At 42.1% G+C, this 19,649-nt stretch overlaps 2 protein-coding genes across 3 annotated transcripts; both read left to right on the top strand.

Annotated features, from left to right (window-relative positions):
- The first annotated feature begins 318 nt into the window (after positions 1-318).
- LOC110535600 lies at positions 319-3,974 on the top strand. 2 transcript variants are annotated; one of them, XM_021620691.2, is made up of 8 exons: positions 319-525; positions 857-971; positions 1,081-1,225; positions 1,689-1,802; positions 1,964-2,108; positions 2,307-2,455; positions 2,895-3,028; positions 3,344-3,974. In XM_021620691.2, exons 2-8 carry the CDS (start codon positions 866-868, stop codon positions 3,487-3,489), a joined length of 939 nt encoding a protein of 312 aa, XP_021476366.2. In that variant the 5' UTR covers positions 319-525; positions 857-865; the 3' UTR covers positions 3,490-3,974. The 2 variants fall into 2 exon arrangements, with proteins under 2 accessions (XP_021476366.2, XP_021476365.2); XM_021620690.2 differs by having other exon boundaries at positions 320-525; positions 1,946-2,108.
- A 211-nt stretch (positions 3,975-4,185) lies between these two features.
- On the top strand, positions 4,186-15,757 carry LOC110535599. The gene is made up of 7 exons (XM_021620689.2): positions 4,186-4,384; positions 6,480-6,624; positions 6,753-6,866; positions 9,241-9,385; positions 14,184-14,332; positions 14,548-14,687; positions 15,278-15,757. The coding sequence occupies exons 1-7, from the start codon at positions 4,231-4,233 to the stop codon at positions 15,487-15,489; spliced, it is 1,059 nt and encodes a 352-aa protein (XP_021476364.1). The 5' UTR covers positions 4,186-4,230; the 3' UTR covers positions 15,490-15,757.
- The last annotated feature ends 3,892 nt before the right edge of the window (positions 15,758-19,649 follow it).

Genomic DNA, 19,649 nt, shown 5'->3' with positions numbered 1-19,649 from the left:
ACCTTGTGGCCCCATGGAATACATCATCCATGTAGATTGTTAAGATGTCTTGAGTGAGGTACAGGCTCCTCTTTTATTCAGGGACATAACATTGAGGTGACCTACGCCGCTATTACAACAGAAGGGAGATTGTTTTGTTCCACAATGTTCCTATGCCGTGGCCTATCCGACGTTAGGTAAGGGTTGACATTACTACAACAATGACACGACTTGTTCCCGACGCACAATGGTGCGGATTGTCCTTTGGATATGACTTCATGTGGGCTTGTGAATGGAGATAGAGGAGGAGTCTCTGCTACTTCCACCCATATCTTTCTCCGTCCATGGGCAGATCTATATATTATCTGTGGAGATAGCACCAGTAGCAGACAGACCATCCTCAAGAGTGTGAACCTAATGTGTCCACCTACTCTCCTGTGTGGGAGCAACTGGGAACCATCTGTTGATGCCTTTTTTTCACCACAGAATATCCGAGAAGGTCTATCCTAGAAGGGCTAAACAGTATTTCAGGGCCGCCATCCTAAGGTAAGCTATTCTATTTCACATACTGTTCATCAGTCTTATTACAGTGTCATTTAGAAACAATTGCCAGAATTTTATTAGGAACAATACATGCATTGTTGTACTGGGATAGTGTTGAATAGGGGCCATCTGAGAAACATTGTTGAGCGAAACAAACAGCCTAATGTGGTGCACCGGGGTAGAACACAGAAATCAAATGTTTTTGACATAGTGAAATGAGGGTGTGACTGACTAAAATGACATGTGACTTCTGACTGAAATTACTACTAAAATGACCGTATTGAAATGTATTGAAATATCAGTACTGAAAATAGGTTTGTACTTCTGTCCCTAGATCCTGAACATGGGAGAGTGCATTTCAGTCCGTGTTTTGCTGATGTTTCTGGCCCTAATCAGCTATCTAATTGCACTGACATTCAACATATTGGCTCTATTTGGACCCTGGACAGGTGAATTCTTAAAGTCCACTTCAAGTCAATGACATCTGTTTGAAACACACATCCTTTTTTTTTTTGCATCCGATAAAATGTTTTGTAACCTGTGTGTTTGAACATGCAGGTGCGTTTATGCAAACCACACAGTATGTGCTGAGCAAGTCCACAACGCACCTAACCCCGGATAGATGGGTACTCTTTCTATGGGACGTCCTTAACGTCTGGTTGATCGGCATGTTCATCTATCTGATACACAATCTCCGTAGAAGGTACGATACTGTCCATTAAAGCTAGACTCTCGCTGACACCACAACAATCATGTAAACATTGTTCCTTCCGACATTGTTGGTTATTTTCCAAGCCAAACCCTGGCTGGAATGAAATCAACTTTGCACTGGACCTTAGCCTGGTCCCAGATCTGTTCCTGCTATGTTGCCCGAATCATTGTCTCTCATTGTCTTGTCAAACATGACAATTCCATAAGGAGACATCCAGGCTAACTGGCCTGTGTTTATTGGCAATCTAACTTAGTTGAGACAAAAAAAAATACAAACGATTAAAGTGCAGAAAGAGTGATTTTTACTGTCCTGGCTAGGGTTGCAGAATTACGGTAACTTTTCCAAAATTCCCAGGCCTAGATCTGGCCATGAGGATGTTTTTGATTATGATGAGGCTGATGGTGATGGTGATTTTGTTGTTGTTCATTATCATGATGATGTTCCTGTCCCTTAGGGAAGCGTATACATGGATGTACACCACTCCTGCTGTCCTGCCCTACGGATTCTACTTGTCCTGGATCGTGAATAGCATTTTGAATATGGCATGGTTATTTCTGTACGACAAAGAGTAAGTGATCATATTATGTGTCGTTTGCTGTGCAATTGTATGCAACTCTTAACACGTTTTGAGTTGTTTTCGAGTTTCGACATTGAATTGGTGGCAAGGAAATCACTTGTATAGTCTTTCTCAAGACAGATTACGTTTTCTAGATTCTGTGTTTGTCATAGAAAGATGGTGCCAACGCTGCTGATCACAGCATTACAGGCCATCTCCAACTGCGTGATTATCATGTTCTCCTGCTACGGACTGGTCGTCTATGGAGCGTGGCTCCATAAATATCACAACAATGATCTCTGGCTCATTCGAATACTGGTACAAAAACTTTTTTTTTTCTACTATTCTCCAAGAACATTGTATTGTGTACACAAACCTTCCACAAGTGTGCCGGACAGTTACGTTTTGGTTACAGACATGTGTTGTCTGTTTATGGTGTCCATATCATGAAGCCTCGGTTTCAGTAGGACTGGAGCTGTCCTAATATGGGCACCGTATTGGTTAACTCTTTTACAGGTGCAAAACGGAGTGGCTTTGTATGCAACATGGTGGGCTGTGGCTACCTTTTTACACTTGACCGTTGTTTTAGACCATCAAACCCCAATACCCAAGACAGATGCTGCCATAATGGTACTAGTGCTGCTCCAATTGGGACTCATAGGATGGTGAGACTTTGATCCTACATTTGATCTAACCTCTTAATTCAGTGACGTTGATTCAATAAACCACACATTTGAGCTTTGCCAGGAAATTTTCCATTGCAAATTCATGAACAGCGGATTTACTTAATATACATAAACTGTGGCCTGACAAGATAATGATACAGTTGCCCTAAGCGGCAAAAGTAGCTTCTAAAAATTGTGTGGACAGCTCGTGCACACAAAGCAACTGCCTGCAAATCATTTTGTTTAAAATGTAGTGACAGCGTATGCAGACAAAGCAAGTGCGTTGTGTGCATGCGGGCACTACATTTTAAAAGCTCATTTGCCCCTTTGGGCCACCATACAATCGCCAGAAACCTTTCCTTCTCGCACCTTTTTTTTGAAAGCATGGGAATTGATGCACTGTTGATGTATATTTTCTTCCTCCTTATAACTCTCTCAGGTTTGTCATAGAGAACTGGTACCTGGATAAGCACGTGCGCTACATCCTCACAGTGTACCCTGTGGTGATCCTGGTGTTGGCCGCGAGTGTGGCCAATCCAGCCACGCCCGGTACCCACATAGACATCATGTCTGGTAGGCCCTATGTCCCGACTGACTCCTAAACTGACACCTAGAGGAAGATAACATAACACAGCCTGTCCTAATACAGACACCACCGTACACATGCATTAGTAGCAGATGGCCGAGTGATAAGATTTGATCATGTTATAGTTACTGTACGTAAGTATAATGAGAACTGAGTATACGTATGTGCAATTGACAATGTTCACACCATCTTCATTACTAGACTAGTGTCAATGTTATTCTTGTATCACTGTCTGTAGTCACGGCAGTGACTCTCCCGTGGCGCTTTTAGCTAATTAACTTGATGCCTCATCTCTTTTCCAGCTGTCATATTGGCCATAACTAGTGTCATATTCATTGTACGCATTGTCATGGTGTTATGGAAGCACAACAACAAACCGTTTTACGGAGAAGAGGAGCTCATGTCTCCAGTGGACATCGCCAGAACACAGAAGCTCATCTTCATGTAGGAAGAAGAGAGCCGATGCGGAGATTCACGTGCCCCCTTGTTTGAATGTTGTTTTCCTAAACGTTTAATGGCTGAGACGTGATCAAACTCTCCCTGTGTTGGATTCATAAGGCTTTGCTTCAGAAAGACATGTAGGTGATGATTTAGGCTAGTAGTGCCTTTGTACCGTACAGATTGAGCTCATAACCATTGGCCAAGCTAATGTCTTTTTCGAAATCATATCAATGACTGTGTGTGATAAAACTATGGACCGGCATTCTCTCATGACCGCAATACTAATTCAATGGCATTAATGTGATTGTGTTCTTTTTTTAAATGTATTTAGTTAACCTTTAACTTCCACCATATTGTTTTTATACCAGGATCTGATCTGCCTTTTGTGTTTTGACGTTTTGTTTTAGGTGCTATACTGTACAACAATTTGGACTGCATTTATGTATGAATGAAGCTATAGAAATAAAGTGTATTATTATACTTACCAACGCACTTGTCTGTAAATGCTATTGTGATTTAACAATAGTAAATACAACCGTGTGCCACTGTGCAGTAGTAGGAGCACCCATTGGTTAGACTCCATGGGGAAAAATAACCACACACACACAAACACAGTAAACCATGATACACTGACTGAAACAGTGCCATCATCCAAAGTCCAATGCACCAGATCCAAGATAGTGTGTGTTTATAAAAGAGTGTTGGTGTGTGAGGCAAGCGTTCTACAGTTGATCGCTCGACAGGGAGGATGTACCGCTCCCGTGTGTCTCCGTATGGCCAGGGCAGTATGGAGCGACATCATCACCATGTGGTCCTACACGGTGTGTGTATCGCTCTGGCCATGTTTAGCCAGGTGGCTTCCGAGACCTTCCATGTTCTAGCATCAGGGACCAACTCTGGCGGTGAGTGAAATCTACCAGACACCTGGTCCATCTCTGTACTACAGTGCACTACTGTGAGGGCATCATGGACTTTGGTTCAGCAGACAATCTGGATAAATGAGTACAGTGGCTAGTGGATGTATCCTGAGTGCAATGCTATGATTAGAATGCCACCGTTTGTAGAGTCAAGATTGTAGAGTCAAGCGCATGATGTGGTCATTGCGTCCTAGGAACATGGGATCAAATACTAAACTTTTGACTACTTTTTTTAACATGAATATTTAGGCGTGACAATCATTTTGACCTCTACCTTTTTTTTGGGGGGGGAAAAAAATACTACTTATGAAACAAAATTTTACACAGTCATTATTGCTCATCTTTATCAAGGCTGCCAGTAATTTCGGACTTTGTCACTGTCGGTCGTAATGAATGACTATTTGAGCCAATATGACCTGTAAAGGATATCTCTTGCAGGGATGTTCCAAATGCACATGCAGTATGTCACCCAAAGGATCCCTTTGAGAAGATAAGTTAGAACAACGTGTCATACACCAATGTTTCCACAGTGGAATGACTTTATGTAATGATGGACCTTTGGCCTGACACACGTTTTAAATGTCAATTTACAGCCCAGCACTGAAGAGAGGCCAATGATTGTGTTTTTTAACTCCTAATATGCGTGTCACCAACCGCATTACATAAGCCGATGAGTTGATAAACGACACTTTGCAGACACTTCTGAAAAGGAAACTTTGTAAGCTGGAGGTAATGTTACCACAGAGTTTTCAAACCCAGAGACACAACATCATGATACTTGCGTTATCGAAGGAGTCTCAACAGACCAGACCGGGGTTTGGGGTTTGGAAAGCCAATGGGAGAAGGGAAAATGTGTCCTTAGTTGTTAATTTTCTCAAATTCTAAAGAATTTAGAATTTTAGAATCTAAAAATAAAAAATATATATTCGAGCCAATGTCTTAACTAGCTGAACAGGTTATTACAAGAACCTTGTGAAAGTGAAAAACTGACACGTTTTCATTTTTGTCAAAAACAACTTTATATCGAAGGAGTGCCTCTCATTTGACGGCCTGCACATGCGCTGTTCTACGCAACACAATCTTTAGACTCGGGGGAAGTGTTTCTATGCATGGGCTATTCTTGCTAACACCGCCATGACATCACCCAGAAGTGTGATCAGGGATTTCTATCGGAGAAGCAGATTCTGCACATCTTCATACTGTACTGTCTTTGATGTTACTGCTCATACTGATGTATTCTCCATCTCACTGTTATACAGTGTCCATATTAGGACTGTGTCAGCAGGACTTGTTTCAGTCTGAGGCTGTCCTGATATGGACACCATTCTCGTGCATGCTGTGAATCTATTTCCTATGATGGGAGGCAAACACTAAAGTATCTCCATTGCCAATAGGATAAGCTGGCTTGTTATTCACAATACAGCTTCATCTTCACATAGCTTATACTGGTATTACATTGCAACTCTATACTTACTGTTATACACAGTAACTGTATGGTGTCCATATTAGGACACCCTCAATCTTAGCAGGAGGATGTCCTAATATGGACACTGTAGTATGTGGATTGTAGAGCTTGCTAGTTTATAGTCCAAAAAAAACAGAAATGAGTTACCTCTGGTTCGTTTAGCCATTCCTATGGAGGAAATTAATGGGGCAAGTATGGGGTTTTGGGACAAACGCCGAAAATAAGGCCTGAGGTTAACACAGGTTTAGGAGATCGTATATGTTTTGTTCTATTATCAGTCAGTTAACATGACTTTTATGAGTTCTGAAGTCTTTATGTGCTTGTTCTGTTTGTGAAAATGTAAGAAACAATCACACAAAAAGATGTTAGCTGATGAAGATTATCTCATAGAGCAAAACATATAGTGTCTCCTAAGCCGGTGTTTACCATAGACCTTATTTTCTGCGTTTATCTAAAAACTTAACAACAAAAACATGTTTTCCCTTTAGACTTTGGCCAATGAGCCATGGAGTCTACATGGCTACAAAATGCCTACAATGCCTACAAAAAAAAACGCCATTACTATTGCTCTCTACAGGGTCCTTTTACCGAACATGCAATGGCTTTACTCCCTAGGTCTGTTTATGACCACATTGGACAATGTCTCTGAGTCCTTTCCTCTGGAGGTGACCATGGACTGCTGGGCAGACAACACCTGGATCATGCTCCGGCTATGGAGCAGTGCTTGGCTCATACACTCTCTTTTTACTGTGTTCCAGAGGTATCACTCACTCACTCACTCACTCACTACTCTTCCAAAGGTTAACTGAATGCCTAAGTGAAGACAATTAAATGATGAGGCTGTACATTTATATCACTCAGTTGTGATTGATGTTCTCTGCCTGAAAGGAATGTGTTTGGTCCAGTCTCCTGCAACCCTGAGATTCACCCTCCGTCATTCTATCTGATCTGGACTATGATCAACGTGGCAAAGATCACCTGGCTGTTTCTCTGGGACAGGCAGTAAGTAGTTTGGCGCTTGTTGCATTTAAAGGGGAAGTTTTACAAATATAACGTTAGATGATTTCTCATCCTGAAAGTAGTCTATGGGCCAGGATAAACTCTAACCCATGGTTTACTGTTATTTAAAATCCAACTACAAACTGCAGCTAGACTACTTTCAGGGTGAGGAACCATCTAACAGTTTTAAAGGCCCAATGCAGTCCAAAATGTGATTTCCTGTGTTTTCCAGTTGAAGTTGGAAGTTTATATCCACTTAGGTTGGAGTCATTAAAACTCGACCCCACAAATTTCTTGTTAACAAACTATAATTTTGGCAAATCGGTTAGGACATCTACTTTGTGCATGGCACAAGTAATTTTTCCAACAATCGTTTACAGACAGATTATTTCACTTATGATTCACTGTATCACACATCCAGTGGGTCAGAAGTTTACATACACTAAGTTGACTGTGCCTTTAAACAGCTTGGAAAATTCCAGAAAATGATGTCATGGCTTTGGAAGCATCTGATAGGGTTATTGACCTCATTTGAGTCAATTGGAGGTGTACCTGTGGATGTATTTCAAGGCCTACCTTCAAACTCAGTGTCTCTTTCCTTGACATCATGGGAAAATCAATAGAAATCAGCCAAGACCTCAGGAACAAAATAGACCTCCACAAGTCTGGTTCATCTTTGGGAGCAATTTCCAAACGTCTGAAGGTACCACGTTCATCTGTACAAACAATAGTACGCAAGTATAAACACCATGGGACCACGCAGCCACCGTACTGCTCAGGAACGAGACGAGTTCTGTCTCCTAGAGATGAATGTACTTTGGTGAGAGAAGTGCAAATCAATCCCAGAACAACAGCAAAGGACCTTGTGAAGATGCGGTAGGACACAGGTACAAAAGTGTCTATATCCATAGTAAAATGAGTGCTATATCGACATAACCTGAAAGGCCATTCAACAACAAAGAAGCCACTGCTCCAAAAACCGCCATAAACAAGCCAGACTACGGTTTGCAACTGCACACATGTACAAAGATCATACTTTTTGGAAAAATGTCCTCTGCTCTGATGAAACAAAAATAGAACTGTTTGCCAAAAGGACCATCGTTATGTTTGGAGGAAAAAGGGGGAGGCTTGCAAGCCGAAGAACACCATCCCAACCGTGAAGAACGGGGGTGGCAGCATCATGTTGTAGGGGTGCTTTGCTGCAGGAGGGACTGGCGCACTTCACAAAATAGATGGCATCATGAAGACGGAAAATTATGTGGATACATTGAAGCAACATCTTAAGACATCAGTTAAAGTTTGGTTGCAAATGGGTCTTCCAAATGGACAATAACCCCAAGCATACTTCCAAAGTTGTGACAAAATGGCTTAAGGACAACAAAGTCAAGGTATTGGAGTGGCCATCACAAAGCCCTGACTTCAATTTTACAGACAATTTGTGGGCAGAACTGAAAAAGCGTGTGCGGGCAAGGAGGCCTACAAACCTTGACTCAGTTACACCAGCTCTGTCAGGAGGAATGGGCCAAAATTCACCCAACTTATTGTGGGAAGCTTGTGGAAGGCTACCCGAAACATTTGACCCAAGTTAAACAATTTAAAGGCCAATATACCAAATACTAATTGAGTGTATGTAAGCTTCTGACCCACTGGGAATGTGATGAAATAATTAAAAGCTGAAATAAATCATTATTTTTACTATTTCACATTCTTTTACCATTTCACATTTCACATTCTTAAAATAAAGTGGTGATCCTAACTGACATAAGACAGGGAATGTTTACTAGGGTTAAATGTCAGGAAATGTGAAAAACTGAGTTTAAATGTATTTGGCTAAGGTGTATGTAAATTTCCAACTTCAACTGTTTTTCTACACTATAAGGTTTGAATAATACTGTGAAATTGTTTAAATTATGATAATGCCCTTTTGGTTTAAGAGCTGTTTGAAAAGACCACCTGAAATTTTTGTCTGTTTATCTGGGATGGAGATTTGGCCTGCCTGGTGACATCACACAGGCGGTAAATTAGATAACAGACCAATAAGAAAGCGAGTTCCAAACGTCTCTGCCAATAACAGCCATTTTTCAGTTTCCCCTCCCACTCAGACCACTCCCAGACAGTCTTAGCAACATTCTTGCTTGAAAAATAGATATTTTGATGACAATTTTAATTGAAAACAATCACAGTAAGGTACTCTATTGTCACCCAGAAATTATTTGATATTGAGATAAAAACAGCTGCATTGGACCTTAAAATGTAAACTTCCCCTTTAAGATACACATTTTGGGATTTTAAAATATGACAAAATAAATACAATGGGCCTATGTGCAGAACCAAGAAAGGCAATACTAAATATGGAACATCTTTTGTGTTTTTACAGTGACCTTCTACCATCCCTGTTTTTTAAATGGGTTATGCCAATTCATAGCTTCCAAATGCTGTATGTGTCCTACCGAAACCTGCACAATCACAGAACCTGGCTGGCCATCAATAACCCTAAAGAACCCTGGTGGACCCGCTATCTGGTGAATTCAAGATATTTTCTACACAATGATGTCAAGATGTAGCACAGTTGCTTGTTTTATCATGCTGCTGTCTGCCAATGAGCTTCAGGGCAAAAAAAAACCCCGTATGTAACCAAGTTGAATTGGTTAAACTTACTCTTTAGCTTGAAATACCACCACCCATGCAGCCTAAGTGCTAGCATTTCTTGTTTGCAAAAAATACAAGTGCTTAGTGCTCTTAAGGAAGTCGCAAGCAGCACAGTTACGCTTACAGGTCATAATAGATGTTTTCTTGAGATCATTTGCAGCAATGACCTCACTAACCTTAAGATAAGATAGTACTTTATTAACCTTGGTACTGTATGTCTTGTTTTAATATGTCGGATTCATATGTCTTAGTAGTCATTAGAGATCATTAAGGTTTTCTTGGCATCATTTGCAGCAATGACCTAAGATAAAATCATGTAGCACTATCCCACTGGGCATAGACGTCATTTCAATGTCTATTCCATGTTGGTTTAACGCAGTTTAATTGAAATTACATTGAAGTGACGTGAAAACAACGTTGATTCAAACAGTGTGTGCCCAGTTGGATATAGAGTGCATTCAGAATGTATTCAGAACCCTTGACTTTTTCCACATTTTGTTACGTTACAGCTTTCTAAAAAAAATTGTTATTTTTTTTCTCCTCATCAATCTACAAACAATACCCCATAATGACAAAGCAAACATTTGCAAAAAAATTGAATATCACAAATACTCAGACCCTTTTCTCAGTACTTTGTTGAAGCACCTTGGGTATTTTCAGGTCTCTCCAGAGATGTTTCGATCAAGTTCAAGTCAGGGCTCTGACTGGGCCACTCAAGGACATTCAGAGACTTGTCCCGAAGCCACTCATGAGTTGTCTAGGCTGTGTGCTTTGGATCATTGTCCTGTTGGAAGGTGAACCTTCGCCCCAGTCTGAGGTCCTGTGCGCTCTCGAGCAGGTTTCATTCAAGGATCTCTCTGCACATATTTCCCTCCATCCTGACTAGTCTCCCAGTCCCTGAAAAACATCCCCACAGCATGATGCTGCCACCACCATTCTTCATTCTTCATCATAGGGATGGTGCCAGGTTTCCTCCAGACGTGACACTTGGAATTAAGGCCAAAGGGTTCAATCTTGTTTCTGATGGTCAGGGTACTTTTGCTAAACTTTTGACAAACTCCATGTGGGCTTTTGACAAACTCCATGTGGGCTGTCATCTACCTTTAACAGAGGAGTGGCTTCCGTCTGGTCACCTCCCTTACCAAGGCCCTTCTCCCCGATTGCTAAGTTTGGCTGGGCTGCCAGCTATAGGAAGAGTCTTTGTGGTTCCAAACTTCTTCCATTTAAGAATGATTGAGGCCACTGTGTTCTTGGGGACCTTCAATGCTGCAGACATTTTTTTGACACCCTTCCCCAGATCTGTGCCTCAACACAATCCTGTTTTGGAACTCTACCGACAATTCCTTTGACCTCATGGCTTAGTTTTTGCTCTGACATGCACCGTCAACTGTGGGATCTTATATAGACAGGTGTGTGCCTTTCCAAATCATGACCAATCAATTGAATTTAACACAGGTGTTCTCCAATCAAGTTGTAGAAACATCTCAAGGATGATCAACGGAAACAGGATGCACCTGAGCTCAAGTCTCATAGCAAAGGGTCTGAATAATTATGTAAATAAGGTATTACTGTTTTTTTTATTTTGAATACATTTGCAAACATTTCTAAAAACCTGTTTTCGCTTTTGTCATTATGGGGTATTGTGTGTATCTAATTAATATGTTTTAGAATAAGGCTGTAACCTAACAAAAGATCATCCGTTCACCTACTCTGCATCTCACAAAGACACGGCAGTTGGAACCAAAAATCTTACATTTGGACTCATCAGTGCAAAGGACAGATTTCCACTGGTCTAATGTCCATTGCTCGTGTTTCTTGGCCCAAGCAAGACTCTTCTTATTATTGATGTCCTTTAGGAGTGGGTTCTTTGCAGCAATTAGACCATGAATGCCTGATTCACGCAGTCTCCTTTGAACAGTTGATGTTGAGATGTGTCTGTTACTTGAACTCTGTGAAGCATTTATTTGGGCTGCAATTCTGAGGCTGGTAACTCTAAGGAACGTATCCTCTGCAACAGAGGTATCTCTGGGTCTTCCTTTCCTGTGGCGGTCCTCATGAGAGCCAGTTTCATCATCGTGCTTGATGGTTTTTGCGACTGCACTTGATGAAACTTTCAAAGTTTTTGACATTTTCCGGATTGACTGGCCTTCATGACGGACTGTCCTTTCCCTTTGCTTATTTGAGCTGTTGTTGCCATAATATGGACTTGATCTTTTACCAAATAGGGCTATCTTCTGTATACCACCCCTGCCTTGTCACAACACAACTGACTGACTCAAATGCATTAAGAAGGAAATAACTTTTTTTAACCTTTTAACAAGGCACACCTGTGCATTCCAGGTGAATACCTCATGAAGCAGGTTGAGAGAATGCCAATTGTGTGCAAAGCTGTCATCAAGACAAAAGGAGACTACTTTAAAGAATCGCACATATAAATCTATTTTGATTTCTTTCAAATAAGGAACACCTACTCTAACAGTTTATAAGGCTGCATTCAAGAGCTCATGCCTGTTGCATATTTATCCCCCCCCCCCCCCCCCCCCCCCCAAAGTTTTTAATGTGTCCCCACATTTCAAGACAAAAAAACAAAAAATAAGACAAGGCACATCAAAAACGAAGGTAAAGAAAAAATGCAAAAAGACATCTAAATGAAGAATACATGTATTGACCAAATAGGCAAAAAACACACTTTGAAAGGCAAAATACTGCAAACCAATACTTAAATCAAATAAATACTGGAGGACCATGCAGTCATATAATGGGACGGAGACATATTTTCTTTGACGTTTCAGAGCGCCTCATCATCACACCATTGCCAGTATGTTTGCCAAGTGGACCGTCATTATGCGCCAAAACACCATTCTGAAACACATGAACTTGGACAAACATACCGCACGAACATCACATTAAATTATATCTGTCACATTAGAAATAAATACATAGGCCTAATTTATATTTCTCTTAAAACCTCTCTAGGGTATGTGGGATGCTAGCGTCCCACCTGGCCAACATCCAGTGAGATTGCAGAGAGCCAAATTCAAATACATAAATACTCATTATAAAAATTCAGAAAACAAAGCATATTTCAAATAGGTTTAAAGATTCACTTCTTCTGAATCCAACCACGCTGTCAGATTTAAAAAATGCTTTACGGCAAAGCATACCTTACAATTATTTGAGAACATAGCCCAGCAGACAAATCATTACAAACAGTAACCAGCCAAGTAGAAGAATTACACAAGTCAGAAATAGAGATAAAATGAATCCCTACCTTTGATGATCTTCATATGTTTGCACTCAGAAGACATTCATTTATTCAATAAATGTTCCTTTTGTTTGATAAAGTCTATTTATATCCAAAAACCTCAGTTTGTTTGCGCGTTTCCTTCAGTAATCCACAGGCTCAAACGCAGTCAAAACAGGCAGACAAAAAAATCCAAATTGTATTCGAAAAGTTCATAGAAACATGTCAAACGATGTTTATATTCAACCCTCAGGTTGGTTTTATCCTAAATAATCGATAATATTTAAACCGGACAATAACGTCGTCAATAGAAAAGGTAAACAAGAAAGGCACTCTATCTGTCGCGCGCATGAAAAAGCTCTGTGACACGGCAGGGTCCACTCATTCCGACTGGTCTTACTCCCTCATTTTTCAGAATTCAAGCCTGAAACAATTTCTAAAGACTGTTGACATCTAGTGGAAGGCATAGGAACTGCAATTTGAGTCATAAGTCAATGGATACTGTAATGGCATTGAATAGAAAACTACAAAACCAAAAAAACAACGACTTCCTGAATGGATTTTTCTCAGGTTTTGGCCTGCCAAATCAGTTCTGTTTTACTCACAGACACTATTTTAACAGTTTTGGAAACGTTAGAGTGTTTTCTATCCAAATCTACCAGTTATATGCATATAATATCTTCCGGGTCCGAGTAGCAGGCAGTTTAATTTGGGCATGCTTTTCATCCAAAATTCCGAATGCTGCCTACCCTAGAGAAGTTAACATTTCTCAATACTTTAATATGATTGGTGCAATATAGATGAGATGCAAGTATAGATGAGCTGCAGACTGAACTTGGCCCATCTACGAGCAACAACGTAGGCAGCCATGAAGCTCGGTGCCAGAATGCCCTCTTATGCCGCATTCAAAACAACTCAGAAAAAATAGTTTTGAGCGGTCATTCAACTTGGATTTCCAACCCGAGAGCTCCGACTCACGAGAGCTCAGCCTTTCCAACCTGAAGATCACTGACGTCATGATTTGACCTCGTATGTTTCAGAGTTCCCAGTTGTCTTGAACACACCAAAAGTATCACCTCCGACTTCCCTTAAGGGAAGTTCACCATTCACAAAACCTCACACACTCGCATCCATCCGCTAAGCCGTGCACCAGGAAGGCAGCGGAGCCAAGCCATTATGGTCACCCAATGCCCCTCCTCAGCGCACCTACATCCCCCTAACCCATATTCACAAGGCATTAGAGCCTCCACTAAAAATAAGGCCAACCAGGGCCACATCACAAATCTAAACACACCAATACACATTCTAAAAACAGATCCTTTACCAATAAATACTAAGTCTTGTTTTAATATGTCTGTTTCATATGTCTTTTATCATGGTCCCTCTGGTCTAACTGTGTGTTAATGTGTTGGTGTTGTGTGGGACAGACCCAGAACGGACTGGCTGTATTTGGCTGGTGGACTCTCCTGGAGGCCCTGGTCAGTCTGGGAGTTGTGCTGAGGTACCAGGCTGGGCTACCTGATCCTCTGGTCAGCTCAATGGTGCTCACTCTACTTCTCCTGGGGATGCTCATCTGGTAATAACTGACAATGAAATAATGATGGACCCATACATATACATCGTAATCATTTATTGAATGGAAAAATGATAATTGTGGCGTCCATATTAGGACAGTCTCTCCTGCTGAGACTGAGGCTGTCCTAATATGGACACCGTACTGACTAAATCGGTACACTATACTAGGAAGCTGGGGTTTAATTCAGTTTTTAAAACAATGCTATTTCCTAACAGGTTTGTCTTTGAGAGCTTCATATTCTCCAAGTACATCCGCTACACGTTTACTGTCTACCCTGTGTTGATTGTGGGCCTGGGAGCCATGTTCACCAGAAGCTATCGTGTCCATGACCTTGCTCCTAACACAGTCTACTGTGGTAAGAACATAGAGTTGGATAGAGGGCACACTTAGCCCACAGCCTGTTTTATCATGTGCAGTGCCATTGAGGGCTGTCACCATTTTGAAGTAGTCAACTCGGTGGGACTTGCTATGGGTTAAGGAAGATCACAGAATTCCATCCGGGTCAGCAGGAATTATACTCCTGAGCAAACATTCCCTAAGTCACTCTGGATAAGAGCATCTGCTAAATGACTCAAATGTAAATGTATAATCAGGCGGCAGTAAATTACTAACCTTGTCTTTGAACCTGTATAGACTGTGCACAAGATAGGAGATGAGCTCTCTAGTACAGCTCTATGAAATGAACATATGCTGGAGTAGTACCAACCACACACCCACTTTCTGTAACAGATCAATTTTAGTGTAGGCAGATGCTGGCCAATTATAACATGATTTTATAGGCACATTATAGATACTGTAATTGGAACAGTGCTAAGCTAACGCTGTAGGCCAGTCATAATTGAATACCAGAAAAATCCTGTAGACAATTTTGTATAATCTGATGAATAACAGTTACGTAACACTTACAGTACACTTGACTATGTATTTCTTGTCCCAACCACACAGGCTTCCTTATGCTTGCGGCAACTGTCCTGAACTGTATCCGTTTGATCGCTGCATGCTTTTACCCAGATGACACTTCCAGCTATTTGACCAAGGAGCCCAACCGTCAACCTGACTTCTGCAAGACTGTATGCCAACCGATGGGGAAGGACAGCACGATGGCTTCACAAACTGGTTTTGTGAATCCTGTCTTCTGTAATAACTTAGACAATTAACAGAGGGTACGGTGTCCATATTAGGACAGAAACGACTCCTGTTGAGGATTTACCCAAAGTGAATTGTTTTGCATGTAAATAATTTTGATACTGATTAATGTTATTTTCTGTAAGAATGGACATTGTTCTCTTGGTGATGGATAGCTAGAGCTTGAGTTAACTCTAAGCTTAGAGTGTTGACATGCCTTCACATTCATCACGAACAAATAGATTCCAAACAGTCGCTTAACAATTCAGAATGTTGAATAAACTTTATTTGAACTCACTTTACCGGTTTTCACTGAGTTCGTCCTTATTGTCGTTGTAAATTTGATGATTTGATGATTCCCAAACAAATTTCCTGAGTTTGAGCAATTTTGACAATCATTGTTTTTCTACTTCTAATACTCGATGTGTCAAAATATCCAATCGCACAGGTCGAGTGACAAATGAGGTGAGCACCTCTCCTCCATAAAGGGAGCCACTCGCTCACCAGCTGGTCATTCTCACCTCTCTTCCTTGCGGAAGTGACTGCGTTCATAAAAGCATTCCTCAGCATGGCTAGATTCCTGGCTTCCTACTGATGTTTAGAGGTTAATGCTGCCGAACATTGAACTTCAGCTCCTGTCGATAGTATTGAGTCAGTCTCCATTTAGTCAGTCATCAGTCTCCATTTAGCTAGTGCCACACAGCTAGCTTTTGAGACTTGGTTAGCCCTAGGCGCAAGGCTTTAGCTAACTTGGCTAGCTAGCTGCAAGGCTAGTTTACCACACAAAGGACTAGCTATCGCTGCAAGGCTTAACCTAGCCTGTGTAACTCACAAGGCTAGCTACACCAAACTAGCTTTTCTACCTACACAAGTAGAATTGCTAGCTTTCCTCTCGCATTTAGCACAAACCCCTCATGGGCCATGTTGACTAGACTGACAGCACTAGCTTCACAGCATGACGATCGAGAGACCCGCTTTGTTCGTGGAGAAACAAAGAAAGCACGCACTTTCTCTGGCTAGTAGTGTGCTAACGAGATAGGCTATTAGCCTTGAGGCGAAAGCTAGCTAGCTCACACTTTACTCAAGGAATACTACTTCTCAGATCCATGGAGCCTGCTACCCATGCACAGGGAGAACCTAGCAGGCCTCCTGCAGGGCGATGATAGCAGGCAAGGATATACACCAGATATGTATCGCCTGCTTGGGTTTTGAGCATGCTGTGGCATCACTCGCTAACGCCAAGTTCTGCGTGCACTATAGGGCACTGTCTGCAAACCCCCTTCACTGGCGAGTACACCAAGCAAACCCCAAACCATACTTGTCACTAGTGATGTTACATTTGATACCGGAGCTCCAAGGCATTCGTGTCGAAATCACTATTCAGTGTACTTTGACCTCCTCCCTATAGGCTGTCTCATCATTGTCGGTGATCAGGCCTACCACTGTTGTGCAAACTTAATAATGGTGTTGGAGTCGTGCCTGGCCGTGCAGTTGTGAGTGAACAGGGAGTACAGGAGGAGGCTGAGCACGAACACCTGGGGGGGCCCCCGTGTTGAGGATCAGCGTGACGGAGGTGTTACGTATTCCAGGATCCAGTTGCAGAGGGAGGTGTTTAGTCCCAGGGTCCTTAGCAATGAGCTTTGAGGGCACTATGGTGTTGAACTTTGAGCTGTAGTCAAAGAATAGTATTCTCATATAAGTGCTCTTTTTGTCCAGTTTGGACAAGCCTTTCAACGCATTTCATGGCTACAGACATGAGTGCTATGGGTCGGTAGTCATTTAGGCAGGTTACCTTAGTGTTCTTGGGCACATGACCTATTCGTGGTCTGCTTGAAAGATGTTGGTATTACAAACTCCGACAGAGGTTGAAAATGTCAGTGAAGACACTTGCCAGTTGGTCAGCGCATGCTCGGAGTACATGTCCTGGTAATCCGTCTGGTCCAGCGGCCTTGTGAATGTTGACTTGTTTAAAGGTCTTACTCACATCGGCTGCGGAGAGCGGGTTCACACAGTCTTCTGGAACAGCTGATGCTCTCATGCATGTTTCAGTGTTACTTGCCTCGAAGTGAGCATAGTTATTTAGCTCATCTGGTAGGCTCGTGTCACTGGGCAGCTCTCGGCTGTGCTTCCATTTGTTTCTACTCCAGGGAAGAGTCCTGGTTCCCAGGGGGGCATTGCATACGCTCCATTCTGGACCTAAGGATCCGCAACAGCGTCCATCATGTTCCGTATACTTACATACAATGTGCTGTTTTGTTTTATTTGTCAAGGCAACTGGTTCAGTTCAGCTGACCTACAGGGCGCTTATTTTCATATAAGCATTCTGCCAGCACACAGGATTATTTTCAGGTTTTCTTTCGAAGCACAGCCTACAAATACCTTGCTGTTCCCTTCGGGCTAGCACTTGTTACCAGTTTGTTCAGCAAGTTTGTGGAAGCGTCTCTATCACCCCTGAGAACCAGGGGGCTAAGAATCTCCGCCTACACAGACAATTACCAGCTTTGATCCCCTACACAGTGTTGCCAGCGGTTGTTTCCTCGAAAGTGACATTGAGTTTGAATTTCATCTCCATCGTTTTGAAAGTGCTCTGGGATTTTACAAAGATCATTCCTTGGTCATCCATGTTGATGATCAGACTGGGCTTGATGTGGTTTCCCACCTGTCGGGTCGTGAAGCCAACACCTGCACAATGGAGAACAAACTGTCAAGAGGGATCCTTTGACAGTATCGTGTGGTGCAACCAAAGGCATTGTCCATGTGTAATAACTATACATAGAAATGATTATCCTAATGAGATCTTAAGATTGTATCAGAAATATATTCTTAAAAAAAAAAAAAAAACATATTTCAGCAATCAAATCAAATCAAATCAAATTTTATTTGTCACATACACATGGTTAGCAGATGTTAATGCGAGTGTAGCGAAATGCTTGTGCTTCTAGTTCCGACAATGCAGTAATAACCAACAAGTAATCTAGCTAACAATTCCAGAACTACTGCCTTATAGACACAAGTGTAAGGGGATAAAGAATATGTACATAAAGGTATATGAATGAGTGATGGTACAGAGAGGCATAGGCAAGATACAGTAGATGGTATTGAGTACAGTATATACATATGAGATGAGTATGTAAACAAAGTGGCATAGTTAAAGTGGCTAGTGATACATGTATTACATAAAGATGCAGTAGATGATATAGAGTACAGTATATACGTATACATATGAGATGAATAATGTAGGGTATGCAAACATTATATTAGGTAGCATTGTTTAAAGTTTAAAGTTGCTAGTGATATATTTTACATCAATTCCCATTATTAAAGTGGCTGGAGTTGAGTCAGTGTGTTGGCAGCAGCCACTCAATGTTAGTGGTGGCTGTTTAACAGTCTGATGGCCTTGAGATAGAAGCTGTTTTTCAGTCTCTCGGTCCCAGCTTTGATGCACCTGTACTGACCTCGCCTTCTGGATGATAGCGGGGTGAACAGGCAGTGGCTCGGGTGGTTGTTGTCCTTGATGATCTTTATGGCCTACCTGTGACATTGAGTGGTGTAGGTGTCCTGGAGGGCAGGTAGTTTGCCCCCGGTGATGCGTTGTGCAGACCTCACTACCCTCTGGAGAGCCTTACGGTTGTGGGCGGAGCAGTTGCCGTACCAGGCGGTGATACAGCCCGCCAGGATGCTCTCGATTGTGCATCTGTAGAAGTTTGTGAGTGCTTTTGGTGACAAGCCGAATTTCTTCAGCCTCCTGAGGTTGAAGAGGCGCTGCTGCGCCTTCTTCACGATGCTGTCTGTGTGGGTGGACCAATTCAGTTTGTCTGTGATGTGTACGCGAGGAACTTAAAACTTACTACCCTCTCCACTACTGTTCAATCGAGGTGGATAGGGGGGTGTTCCCTCTGCTGTTTCCTGAAGTCCACAATCATCTCCTTAGTTTTGTTGACGTTGAGTGTGAGGTTATTTTCCTGACACCACACTCCGAGGGCCCTCACCTCCTCCCTGTAAGCCGTCTCGTCGTTGTTGGTAATCAAGCCTACCACTGTTGTGTCGTCCGCAAACTTGATGATTGAGTTGGAGGCGTGCGTGGCCACACAGTCGTGGGTGAACAGGGGGTACAGGAGAGGGCTCAGAATGCACCCTTGTGGGGCCCCAGTGTTGAGGATCAGCAGGGTGGAGATGTTGTTGCCTACCCTCA

This window comes from Oncorhynchus mykiss, chromosome 11, assembly GCF_013265735.2.
Source record: "Oncorhynchus mykiss isolate Arlee chromosome 11, USDA_OmykA_1.1, whole genome shotgun sequence".
Lineage (NCBI taxonomy): Eukaryota > Metazoa > Chordata > Actinopteri > Salmoniformes > Salmonidae > Oncorhynchus > Oncorhynchus mykiss.
This window is presented reverse-complemented; position numbering and strand designations above follow the sequence as displayed.

Bases quoted from the DNA above. Each gene is read 5' to 3' on its own strand.
- LOC110535599 (XM_021620689.2), top strand. From the start codon at position 4,231: ATGTACCGCTCCCGTGTGTCTCCGTATGGCCAGGGCAGTATGGAGCGA. The intron at 4,385-6,479 runs GTGAGTGAAATC...TTTACTCCCTAG, and splicing joins ATCAGGGACCAACTCTGGCG to GTCTGTTTATGACCACATTG. The intron at 6,867-9,240 runs GTAAGTAGTTTG...GTGTTTTTACAG, and splicing joins CTGTTTCTCTGGGACAGGCA to TGACCTTCTACCATCCCTGT.
- LOC110535600 (XM_021620690.2), top strand. From the start codon at position 866: ATGGGAGAGTGCATTTCAGTCCGTGTTTTGCTGATGTTTCTGGCCCTA. The intron at 972-1,080 runs GTGAATTCTTAA...TTGAACATGCAG, and splicing joins TCTATTTGGACCCTGGACAG to GTGCGTTTATGCAAACCACA. The intron at 2,456-2,894 runs GTGAGACTTTGA...TAACTCTCTCAG, and splicing joins CAATTGGGACTCATAGGATG to GTTTGTCATAGAGAACTGGT.